We start from the raw sequence: 13,900 nt of genomic DNA on the forward strand, positions 1-13,900 counted from the left end.
TATAAATATTAGAAATGTGGCATCTTAGTGAGAGCTTTCTGATCATAGATTTGGATATTTTCATATAATGCATATCACTTAACCTTTTCAGTCTTTCAGTTTACTTTAATTGCTTAATATTTTTAGTGTTCTTATTTGTAAAATGTCAGTAATAATTATTTTCTAGATTCATTTCAAGGGAGGAGCCTCGCATAGTTCCTAGCAAAGAATGTTTAAGATGGAGAGGCTTCTTCATCTCACCCTCCTATCTCACCCTCACGCATATCTTCAACACACACACACACACACACAGAAGTGGTCACATAAAAAACAAAATATGAATTGGCTTGTAAATAGTGAATAAAAATGATGACTTCTAATTAATGATAAATGGCATAAAAAACTTGGTTGGAAACAATATAATTTAAATTTTGGCATAACTAATGAAAGGCTTTAAGAATTAGCACATCATGCCCCTTTTTCTGCTCACACTGAGCACATTTTTCTCTTATCTATCCTATCTTTCAACTTAATTCACTAAACCAACAAATTCAAACATACATATATATATATATATATTAATTAATTTACTTTTTAATTAAAGGAAATGCTTTACAGAATTTTGTTGATTTCTTTCAAACCTCAATATGAATCAGCCATTGGTATACACAGGAAGATTATTTCAGAAGTCTTCTTCTCTGGGAAGCCTTTCTTGGTCCCTCTCTACTTCTATCAGGCACTCCTTCTCCATGCTTTGATTCACATGACTTTGTATCATTGTTCCTATCACATAATTTAGTGAATGTGAGTTCTTCAAACAAATCTGAATATAGTCAGTCTCTGATTTTGCCATATTATAGATGGAATGAACTGTAATTTATTGAGATAATGTTTAATTTCAAATACTAACTTTAATATATCATACACACTCCTTATTTTTCTCTTGATTCTAAGTAAAATTTCTCAGGAAAGCATGTTTTTATAAGTTTGTTTTAAATAATATTACATTGTCACAAATTCTGGAAACTATGAACTCATGTGAAATCAATGAAATGCTAAAGATAATATATATACAATATTATTTCATAATGAATGTAAACTTTGTGAATGTAAAACCAGTAAGTTATCCTATAATGTGTTTTAATTGATGAACAAGTAATTGACATTTATTTTTCTTGATGTTACTAGTGGAGATATGATTTAGGACAATTTCTGTTTATTTTTTTAAGTCTTGTCTGATTAAATTGATTTCCCCCAGAATTGTTGATATATTTTCTTTTTGGAAAGTATCAGCTAAAAAATGTATATCTCCTTTTATATTGTGATTTTTATACTACAGCAAGGATTAATTAGTTAATTGCGGTGCTATATAGGAAAGCAATCATATTTCTCTGTAATTATTTAATAGAACTATTTTGATGAAGGTCTTCCCTCACAGTTCAGTTGGCAAAGACTCTGTCTGCAATGCAGGAGACCCAGGTTCAATTCTTGGGTTGGGAAGATTCCCTGGAGAAGGAAATGGCAACCCATTCCAGTATTCTTGCCTGGAAAATTCCATGGGGTTGTAAGAGCTGGAGATGACTTAGTGACTAAACCACCACCATTTTGAGGGAATAAATTTTAAATATTTTGAATTTTATATTCTCAAATAGACAATTTCCCTCTTTTAAGAGAAATACATTTCAAAGAAATATAAATTATTTTAAAATGCTTAGCCCAACACATTCTTGTTTTCTGCTCTTTTTTTTTTTTACTTTATTTTACTTTACAATACTGTATTGGTTTTGCCATACATTGACATGAATCCACCACGGGTGTATACAAGCTCCCAATCCTGAATCCCCCTCCCACCTCCCACCCCATATCATCTCTCTGGATCATCCCCATGCACCAGCCCCAAGCATCCTCTATCCTGTATCGAACATAGACTGGCACTTCGTTTCTTATGTGATAGTATACATGTTTCAAAGCCATTCTCCCAAATCATCCCACCCTCTCCCTCTCCCTCAGAGTCCAAAAATCCATCCTATACATTTGTGTCTCTTTTGCTGTCTTGCATAAAGGGTCATCATTACCATCTTTCTAAATTCCGTATATATGTGTCAGTATACTGTATTGGTGTTTTTCTTTCTGGCTTACTTCACTCTGTATAATCGGCTCCAGTTTCATCCATCTCATTGGAACTGATTCAAATGTATTCTTTTTAATGGCTGAGTAATACTCCATTGTCTGCTCTGTCTTTAAATATTTTGTCCCCTCTTTTCTCTCACGTATTTCCATTTCCTATTTCCATTTCCTCTTCTCTCTAAATTCCTTCTCTAAATAATATTTGCACCAGTAGGGATACTTTGTATCAGATCTATGAAGCTAAAAATAGTGTAGAAAAGTCTTAAATTTTTGTTTTTTCAACTAAGAGATTATATCATTATGGTGTGATTGGGCATATGTGTGTTTATGTGTTTTAAAAAGTCCAGTTGTACAAATTTCAATCTTGACACTATGGATATTATTTTATATTGTAAAAAACATATAAAATGTATTCTGAACAGACTTTCTTATTTATATGTGTAGGGCAAAATGTTTTAATTATCAGAAAATAAAATTTACATACATTTTATATTCCTAGCTGAAATGAATTCTTTGATAATAGAAGCTAATGTTTTTGACTAGGTACGAAAAGAGTATGGGAAATGCCTGCGAACACATTGCTGTAGTGGCAAAAGTACAGAGAGCTCCATCGGCTCAGGGAAAACATCTGGTTCTCGAACTCCTGGGCGCTACTCTACAGGCTCACAGGTAAACAATATTTGTTAATTAAAATGAAATAGCTCTTATCTGTGTTCTATTATGAGTTGCTGTCCTATCTTGATGAGATTTATTTTCTATCCAAAGCATTTAACACAACACAATTTTGTTGTTTTGTTTTAGTGTGTCTCAAATGAAAATGGTTATGACAGAAATTTAAGAAACCAAACTGCAAAAAATTTGAAGTTTAGAGTCTAAGTTTGAATAGTAATTCATGATTTCAGATTGTTCCTAGTTGAATGAAAAATGAAGATGAGGAAAGGAATTTGACATTTCACCTAAAATTCTAAGAAAGTAATACTTTACATAAATGTTTTTGAGTTAATTACTTCTTTTAACTAGTCTAGTAATTCTTTATTGAATACTGAAAATATTTACTTATTAAATAGGTTTAACAGAAAGTTATAACTCATTTCATGTTGTATGCTAGTAGGTCAAAGGGCAATTCAGAATACCAAAATAGCATCATTAATTTAACTGGTCAAAGTGCTTACTCTCATCACTCCAGCAGTTCAGTTCAGTTCAGTTCAGTCGCTCAGTCTTGTCCGATTCTTTGCAGCCCCATGAACTGCAGCATGTCAGGCCTCCGTGTCCATCACCAGCTCTCGGAGTTTACCCAAACTCATGTCCGTTGAGTCGGTGATGCCATCAGCTATCTCATTCTCTGTCATCCCCTTCTCTTCCTGCTTCAATCTTTCCCAGCAACAGGGTCTTTTCAAATGAATCAGCTCTTTGCATCCGGTGGCCAAAGTATTAGAGTTTCAGCTTCAACATCAGCACTAGATATATTAATAATGACTGTGTCACCCCTCTCAAAGGAAATTCTGAACTTTTAAGTAACTTGTCTTCTATTTTCCACACAATGTCAGTCCAAAGATTACTATGTAGAAATTTCAGCAACTCTAGGATGCTAAAATGTGCAAAGTAAAAGACATAATGTGGGTCATACATGAGTGAGTTTGAATTCCAGTTACCAAACTAATATTTCTAAGAATATATGATTTAGTGGGAAAAATAATCATTTTTCTGGTGTTGTTAATTGAAATATTCTGAAGAAGACTTGAATTGAAATTCCAAAATAAATTTATAAATCAGGAGCATATTTTAACTCTATTAACTCAAACTTCTAAATTTATTTATTTTAATTTGGTAATTATATACACATATATATAATAAAAAAGATCATTTGTTCTTTGACTAATTCCAATTGGCTTATAAATATAATAGGTTTAGTTTCTCTAAACAATTCCATTCATATGCTTAGAAAATTAAATACCCTTGGAACCTTTAATTATAATAGCACTTGCCAAGCTAATATATCTGATTCTCTAAAACACATTCATTGTCAGACTGGACAGTTGTACACACTGAACTAGCACTTGAAAAACTCTTATAAACCAATAATAAACAATATTCTCAGAAATGTTTTCATCACACTAAAGGAGTTATATTTTATTTTATGAATAAAACCATATATCTGCTATCAATCTAATAGTTCCAACTAAACATTTTAAAACTAATATGTAACTGTCAAACCTATCAGTTATATGTCAGTTTTAGAATGTTTATTTTTATTTTGACAAGTTATCCTGACACTTAACAACACAAATTATCATAATAATCATGGAACTTATTTCCACATATAATAGGCAGTTATTTAAAATTTGAATTTATTTTATTATTTCTATGCCTTAGTAAGGTTGCACAGTTGTAAATTAAGGAAGCAAATGTACCAAATTAGATGGACTGAGATTTCTGAGTCAGGACTAGTAAATTGTCATTCAGAATCTGAGTTTCATGTAACAGTGGAGGCACACCTGGATACTTTCTGTAGGACCTTCTTGTGATCCAGTCCTTCATTTTAAACCTGATAAATTCTTACCTCTCTTTTTTGTAACAGTCTTTTCAACAAGTTTGAATTGAAATTTCTGAGATTCAGTATGTCATTTAACTTAATTTGTTTCTGCATTCCTTTCATAGAACTGAGCTTATCAACCATTATCCTATAGCCATTTTATTGACAAATGTCTTCAGTGAAATCATAATATTTTGGAGCTTTATGCTTTATGTTAAAACAGAGTTGTGCAATGTTTAGCATTGCTTCTAACCCACAAGATAAAATACTTCAGCTTAAAAGAACAATCATAAACTTTGTGAGTTAGTAGACCTTGTTTTAATTCTAGCCTTGCCATATTCCTACCAGCTGTGACACAAAACAAGTCATTAAATCTCACTAGCCCTCAGTTTTTTCATAATAAAGTGGTTTCTGATTTCTTACATCAATAGGCAGATTAAGCTAATTTTACAAAACATGACAAATTGTATATGCTCAAAAAGTTGGAATAGATATCACTTAGTAGTGTAATTTCAGGTATATATTTTAAAGCTGTCTCTTTTTTTTTTACTTTTATAGTTATAACATCACAATTATAATATTGGGAAGAAAAACCTCACGTTGTTTTCTTGTGCTTAATATAATGCAATTCTGTTTAACTTTGACAGTCTAACACTACACAAAGTACTATTACTTAAATATAGTCTGTTTAGGTAGAAATAATAAACATTTTACATTAACTGTGAAATTCCATGCACAACATCTAAAACACTCACTGATATTGAGGTAAAATTTTGAGTATAGGTGTCTTTTTCCACATCAGAGAGCTTCTAAAATCACAATCATTATTTTTTGTTGTTAAGAAACATTGGATTTATGTTATAAAATGCCAAGCAATATTATAAGCTCTGGTGATAAAATGGTTAAAAGACAACTTCCTCCAAGATCTGGGGCTTTCATACTAACTGTAAAAGGCAGAACATTTATTAGCAATCAAATAAACCAACAGAAAATATCAGATTATAAAAGTTGGTGCAGAACCAAATATAGCCATATGATGCATAAAGTCCAGGTGGTTACTTGGATTAAGTGATAGGCAAAGACTGTTTGGAGAAATGACAGGAAGGGTGTTCAGGGAAAGAGAATCTCAGGTGACAGTGCATCAGATGTAAAGCCATTTAGGTGGGTAAGAACTTGAAACTTTGGGAGTAGGAAGAATGTCATTGGTTCAAGTGGTATGTGAATGGGAGCTGAAGAAAGCTGGAGACAGAACCTTAGGTATTTGTAAGAGAACTGGAGTTTTTATTTTATTTTGACTATTTAGAAAGTTAAGAATATAATTTAGAAAAGGAGGTGGCAGGAAATCACCCACAGGTAATAAAATCATGTGGCTACTGTGTAGGTAGTGGAAGGATGTGATTTTCAAGACTAAAAAGTAAAAATCCTCTCCATCTATTAATCTCCCAGTGGTAATCACTTATAAAGGATTGGTTTAGAAAAACTCTGAAGTATTGTTCTTTCTACCTTGACCTTTCATTAATTATTCTGTCATCTATTTTCAGTTGTTTTGTTGAATTTGTAGATGTGTTTATTTTTGTTATACAGTATTTTAAACAAAAAATATATGTACCATATTGTGAAGTGTAGTAAGAACACCTGTGAACTTATCATCAAACTTAGGAAATAGAGTATTTGCCATATGTTTTCCCTTCTTGAAACTTCTCTCTAAGCAATCCCTGTATCTCCCTACCAGAGACAATCTACTAACCTTTGTTTATCATTTTCATGACTTATTCTAAAAATTTCTTCATCTCTCTAAAAGATGTTAATTACTTCACCTTCTTAAAATATTTCTTTAAAATGGTATCTTATTGTGTGTAATCTTCTGAGACTTGCTTTATTCACTGGCATATTCTAAAGGTTGTCCTGGTCCTTTCCATGAATATTTAAGTATAAGCTTAATGTTACATATTATATATTTTTCTCTGCTTGCAACACTTTACCCTTATCTCCTTTTACTTTTTTCAATTATTATTTGATATAGTGTAACTTCATGGGAAATAGATGGGGAAACAGTAGAAACAGTGTCAGACTTTATTTTGGGGAGCTCCAAAATCACTGCAGGTGGTGACTGCAGCCGTGAAATTAAAAGAGGCTTACTCCTTGGAAGAAAAGTTATGACCAACCTAGATAGCATATTCAAAGCAGAGACATTACTTTGCCAACTAAGGTCCGTCTAGTCAAGGCTATGGTTTTTCCAGTAGTCATGTATGGATGTGAGAGTTGGACTGTGAAGAAGGCTGAGCGCCGAAGAATTGATGTTTTTGAACTGTGGTGTTGGAGAAGACTCTTGAGAGTCCCTTGGACTGCAAGGAGATCTGTCCAACCAGTCCATTCTGAAGGAGATCAACCCTGGGATTTCTTTGGAAGGAATGATGCTAAAGCTGAAGCTCCAGTACTTTGGCCACCTCATGCAAAGAGTTGACTCGTTGGAAAAGACTCTGATGCTGGGAGGGATAGGGGGCAGGAGGAAAAGGGGATGACAGAGGATGAGATGGCTGGATGGCATCACTGACTCGATGGACATGAATCTGAGTGAACTCTGGGAGTTGGTGATGGACAGGGAGGCCTGGCGTGCTGCGATTCATTGGGTGGCAAAGAGTCGGACATGACTGAGTGACTGAACTGAACTGAACTGAATAAGTTCTAATCTCCTAAATCAGGAGCCAAATGATTGAAGTCAAATATTAGTTATACCACTTATTAGGTCTGTGATATTGTACATGTTAACCTCTAAATCTCAATTTTGTATTGAATAGGAGAGTACATACCTCAGGGAATTCTTGGGAGATTTCAGTGAGTGAATACATGAAAAACACATGAGAGAACCTAGAAGAATAAATTGAAATATTTGTTATATTTGTAAAATATATTTTATATACACACACAATAATTATTATATATCAGGTACCATTTCAGGTGAACAAAAAAGGACAGAATTTTTATTTTACTTTTTTCTTTTGGCTGCATGTGGCCAATGGAATCTTAGTTCCCTGACCAGGAATTGAACCTGGGCCCTCAGCAGTGAAAGTGTGGATTCCTAACCATTCAACCACCAGGGAATTCCCAAACTTTCTGGTTTCTAGAGCCTCAAACCTACATGCAGACATTGGACATTACACTTTGGACATTAAATACAAATATATGAAATGACTATATTATAATAATATGTTGTATATAGAAAATGGTAAAGCTATGAGGGCAAAAAGTTGCAAAGTTGAGTGCATGAAATACAGTTCTATATAGGATGATCAAGTTAGGTCTCTTTAAAGAGAAAGTATTTGAGCAAAGATTGAAAGAGATGTAAGAGTTATCCATACCCATATCTGGGGAAAGAGTACTCCATGCAGAAGAAATAATCAAATAAAACCTAAGGCAGAAGCATGCTTGGCTTGTTACGAAAGAGCAGGGGAACAGGTGTGGCAAGCCCAGGTTGAGAGATTAATAGAAGATAATAATAATAGAAGATAATGGGGCCAGCTCAAATAAACATCACCTAAAAAATAGGCAGGGAGGCCTGGCATGCTGCGATTCATGGGATCACAAAGAGTTGGACATGACTGAGAGACTGAACTGAACGGAAAAATAGGCAGGCTTCCCAGGTGGCTCAGATGGTAAAGAATTTGCCTATCAATGCAGAAGGCACAGGAGACATGGGTGTGCAAGAGCCCCTGGAGGAATGAAATGACAACCCATTCCCTATTCTTGCCTGGAAAATTCCATGGACAGAGGAGCCTGGCAGGCTACAGCCCACGGAGTCACAGAGTCAGATACAATTGAGCACACATGCAAAAATGATCATAATTTATTCAACTCTCAGTTGAGATGTCACTTCTTCACTGCAGTGTTCTCAGATTTCCTCAGTTCACTTCAGTCGCTCAGTCGTGTCCGACTCTTTGCGACCCCATGAATCGCAGCACGCCAAGCTTCCCGGTCCATCACCATTTCCTGGAGTTCACTCAAACTCATGTCCATCGAGTCAGTGATGCCATCCAGCCACCTCATCTTCTGTCGTTCCCTTCTCCTCCTGCCCCCAATCCCTCCCAGCATCAGAGTCTTTTCCAGTGAGTCAACTCTTCACATGAGGTCGCCAAAGTACTGGAAGTTTCAGCTTTAGCATCATTCCTTCCAAAGAAAACCCAGGGCTGATCTCCTTCAGAATGGATTGGTTGGATCTCCTTGCAGTCCAAGGGACTCTCAAGAGTCTTCTCCAACACCACACTTCAAAAGCATCAATTCTTCAGTGCTCAGCTTTCTTCACAGTCCAACTTACATCCGTACATGACTGCTGGAAAAACCATAGCCTTGACTAGACAGACCTTAGTTGACAAAGTAATGTCTCTGCTTTCGAATATGCTACCTAGGTTGGTCATAACTTTTCTTCCAAAGATTAAGCGTCTTTTAATTTCATGGCTGCAGTCACCATCTGCAGTGATTTTGGAGCCCCCCCAAATAAAGTCTGACACTGTTTCCACTGTTTCCCCATCTATTTGCCATGAAGTGATGGGACCAGATGCTATAATCTTCTTTTTCTGAATGTTGAGCTTTAAGCCAACTTTTTCGCTCTCCTCTTTCACTTTCATCAAGAGGCTTTTAGTTCCCCTTCACTTTCTGCCATAAGGGTGGTGTCATCTGCATATCTGAGGTTATTGATATTTCTCCCAGCGATCTTGATTCCAGCTTGTGCTTCTTCCAGCCCAGCGTTTCTCATGATGTACTCTGCATAGGAGTTAAATAAACAGGGTGACAAGATACAGCCTTGATGCACTCCTTTTCCTATTTGGAACCAGTCTGTTGTTCCATGTCCAGTTCTAACTCTTGCTTCCTGACCTGCATACAGGTTTCTCAAGAGGCAGGTCAGGTGGTCTGGTATTCCTATCTGTTTCAGACTTGTCCACAGTTTATTGTGATCCACATAGTCAAAGGCTTTGCCATAGTCAATAAAGCAGAAATAGATGTTTCTCGGGAACTCTCTTGCTTTTTCGATGATCCAGTGGATGTTGGCAATTTGATCTCTGGCTTCTCTGCCTTTTCTAAAACCAGCTTGAACATCTGGAAGTTCACAGTTCACGTACTGCTGAAGCCTGGCTTGGAGAAGTTTGAGCATTACGTTACTATCATGTGAGATGAGTGCAATTGTGCAGTAGTTTGAGCATTCTTTGGCATTGCTTTTCTTTGGGATTGGAATGAAAACTGACCTTTTCCAGTTCTGTGGCCACTGCTGAGTTTTCCAAATTTGCTGGCATATTGAGTGCAGCACTTTCACAGCATCATCTTTCAGGATTTGAAATAGCTCAACTGGAATTCCATCATGTTCACTAGCTTTGTTCATAGTGATGCTTTCTAAGGCCCACTTGACGTCACATTCCAGGATGTCTGGCTCCAGGTGAGTGATCATACCATCGTGATTATCTTGGTCGTGAAGGTCTTTTTTGTACAGTTCTACCATGTATTCTTGCTACCTCTTCTTAATAATATCTCCTGCTTCTGTTAGTTCCATACCATTTCTGTACTTTATCAAGCCCATCTTTGCATGAAATGTTCCCTTGGTATCTCTAATTTTTTTGAAGAGATCTCTAATCTTTCCCATTCTGTTGTTTTCCTCTATTTCTTTGCATTGATCACTGAGAAAGGCTTTCTTATCTCTCATTGCTATTCTTTGGAACTCGGCATTCAGATGTTTATATTTTTCTTTTCTCCTTTGCTTTTCACTTCTCTTGTTTTCACAGCTATTTGTAAGGCCTCCCCAGACAACCATTTTGCTTTTTTGCATTTCTTTTCCATGGGGATGGTGTTGAACCCTGTCTCGTGTACAATGTCACAATCCTCAGTCCATAGATCATCAGGCAACTCTAACTATCAGATCTAGTCCCTTAAATCTATTTCTCACTTCCACTATGTAATCATAAGGGATTTGATTTATGTCATACCTGAATGGTCTAGCGGTTTTCCCTACTTTCTTCAATTTAAGTCTGAATTTGGCAATAAGGAGCTCGTCATCTGAGCCACAGTCAGCTCCCAGTCTTGTTTTTGCTGACTGTATAGAGATTCTCCATCTTTGGCTGCAAAGCATATAATTAATGTGACTTCAGTGTTGACCATCTGGTGATGTCCATGTGTAAAGTCTTCTATTGTGTTTATGCAAGAGGGTGTTTGCTATGACTAGTGCGTTCTCTTGGCAAAAGTCTATTAGACTTTGCCCTGCTTCATTCCGCATTCCAAGGCCAAATTTGCCTGTTACTCCAGGTGTTTCTTGACTTCCTACTTTTGCATTCCAGTCCCCTATAATGAAAAGGACATCTTTTTTGGGTGTTAGTTCTAGAAGGTCTTATAGGCCTTCATAGAACCGTTCAATTTCAGCTTCTTCAGTGTTACTGTTTGGGGCATAGAGTTGGATTACGGTGATATTGAATGGTTTGCCTTGGAAACAAACAGAGATCATTCTGTCGTTTTTGAGATTGCATCCAAGTACTGCATTTTGGACTCTTGTTGACCATGATGGCTACTGCATTTCTTCTAAGGGATTCCTGCCCATAGTAGTAGATATAATGGTCATCTGAGTTAAATTCACCCATTTCAGTCCATTTTAGTTTGCTGATTCTTAGAATGTCGATGTTCACTCTTGCCATTTCCTGTTTGACCACTTCCAATTTGCCTTGATTCATGGACCTACCTTTCCAGGTTCCTATGCAATATTGCTCTTTACAGCATCAGACCTTGCTTCTATCACCAGTCACATCCACAACTGGGTATTGTTTTTGCTTTGGCTCCATCCCTTCATTCTTTCTGGAGTTTTTTCTCCACTGATCTCCAGTAACATATTGGTTTCAGATTTCCTAGACAAGGATATATTCTTTTGTTATGTGCACTTATTTCAATTGTGTATCATAATAGATATTAACAAAACCACAAAAATTTAAGTGTATGGCACATTGATTTATCCTTCCCCAGATCAATTATTGGAACATTGGCAGTAACTTAGATACCCTTTGAATGCTTCTTAATCAGTCATCTCAAGACATAATCAGTAGCTTAACTTTTAACAGTATCTTTTTTTTTGCATATATTTGATACTTATTCACATGAAATCATCCAGTACATATTCTTTTATGTTTTCCTTCTTTCCTTGGGCTTTATGTTACTGCAAGTGACTATATTGCCCTTTTATTTTCATTACTATGTGTGTTCAGTCCATTCAGTCATGTCTGATCTTTGTGACTTCATGGACTGTTGCCCACAAGGCTCCTCTGTCCATGGGGTTCTCTAGGCAAGAATACTGGAATGGGTTGCCATACATTCCTCCAGGGGATCTTCTCAATTGCAAGACTGAACTTGTGTCTGCCTGCATTTCCTGCATTACAAGCGGATTCTTTACGCACTGAGCCACCTGGGAAGCCCTTCATCACTATACATTATTCTATGATTTATGTGTCCATCGTACCATTGATAGTCTTTGAATTGTTCACAGTTTTCAGCTATAATTAGTAATGCTTCTATAGAGATTTGTGGACATATTGTACTTTTGCATTTGTTTTATTAATTTGTGTGATTAATCTGTCATTAGTCTAGCAGGACCATGAAAGCAAAGATGTTTGTGTTTGCCTTTCCTCTTTGTATCTTCTACATTAAAGAGGTCAATTAATATGTTTATAGTTAGTTAACCAATAAAACAAATGTGAGAAATTGATTCCAAGTATTTCAGTTTGAATTTTGGAGTATTTTTCAATAGAAACATTTTTTAATTGTCAGGTTTATTGCATTGGTTTTCTTATTGTATTTTTATTACTTTTGCTTTGTTTGTATGTGTAATATGTATAGTTTCTCACCTATATAACAAAATAGACAGTATTTCCAAGGGATAAACATGACCCAATATTCATTAAACCAATCATCTAATATTTGAGGATTAGGTACTCCTATTATTTGAGTTCAAATATATTTGAAACATAACCCTTCTGTGAGCTTGGTTTCACCATTAGTACTAGTTAGTACTAGTTAGTATTATAACTTTTTCATCCTTGGAAAAGCTTCTGAAAATATTTTGTTTCCTGTTCATAAGACCATTATTTCATTTTTGATCCCTAAGTCTAATAAAGTAACTGAACAGTAAACCAGAAAAAAGTTTCGCCCCACAGTGGAAAAATCTTTCTTGAATTATCAGACACTTAGAAAATTGTTTGAGAATTTATATAATGATGTAAGAATTTCAATTCTCTATAAAACTTCCTACTATATGGAAATGAATAAAGATCAACTGACTTCCTTTGTTTACTTCAAAAGATAGAAAAGTCAAGATAGTATGTAACCTGTAAAATTATATTGATCTTCTTACAAAATTTATAGAAAATGTTGTTTAGTAACATCTTAATAATACTCTATATTCTTTTCATCCCAAAATATTTGTTGTTATAAGATTCTGAATTAAGTAAAATTTTTGTTACTAAAGCTTTAATTTAATGCACATTTAAATATTAAATTCCCATAAAATTACAGTGAAAATGACTTGTTTTACCTTAGAAATTAAAATTACTATATTCTATCTAGAGTACACTTCTATGTATCTTCTATGTATCTACACATACATCATATGTATCTTTTAAATTGGCATATCATATTACATTTAGGGCTTCCTTGGTAGCTCAGCTGGTAAAGAATCCTCCTGCTATGCAGGGGACTGACTGCAATACAGGAAACACGGGTTTGATCCCTGGGTCAGTTAAATCCCCTGAAGAAGGAAATGGCAACCCACTCCATTGTTCTTGCCTGGAAAATTCTATGGACATAGGAGCCTGGTGGGCACAGTCCATAAAGTTGCGAAGCATCAGACACAACTGACCAACTAAACTACCACCATTACATTTATTTCTTTTAAATAGTTATAATGACTTCTGGCATATGCATTTAAGAATACACTTAATAAGAACCAATGATTATCATTAATTTAGTTCCTGATATTCTCATGCTCCTGTACTACAAGCATGTGGAAGCTGTGTATTTGCCAGATGCCAGAAATAAAAGCCTCATATAAGCCTATATTACAGAAATTAAAAAAAAGAGTGACTTGTGCGAGGTTCACTGTGTGGTGATTTTATCTCCTTTTTCCTTTTTCTTCATCCAGAGCCGAATTCGTAGAATGTGGAATGATACAGTCCGAAAACAGTCAGAGTCTTCCTTCATTACTGGAGATATAAACAGTTCAGCATCACTCAACAGAGGTAATTA

The 13,900-nt window shown here is 35.3% G+C and overlaps 1 protein-coding gene across 1 annotated transcript in view; it reads left to right on the top strand.

Annotated features, from left to right (window-relative positions):
* Positions 1-13,900, top strand: part of ADGRL3 (adhesion G protein-coupled receptor L3) — a 734,126-nt gene that overhangs the window by 683,855 nt on the left and 36,371 nt on the right. The window contains exons 21-22 of the mRNA XM_040238287.1: positions 2,650-2,775; positions 13,797-13,893. Of these exons, the coding sequence (XP_040094221.1) occupies positions 2,650-2,775; positions 13,797-13,893 (223 nt within the window). The remainder of the gene's footprint in view (positions 1-2,649; positions 2,776-13,796; positions 13,894-13,900) is intronic.

This window comes from Oryx dammah, unplaced genomic scaffold (assembly GCF_014754425.2).
Source record: "Oryx dammah isolate SB20612 unplaced genomic scaffold, SCBI_Odam_1.1 HiC_scaffold_3, whole genome shotgun sequence".
Lineage (NCBI taxonomy): Eukaryota > Metazoa > Chordata > Mammalia > Artiodactyla > Bovidae > Oryx > Oryx dammah.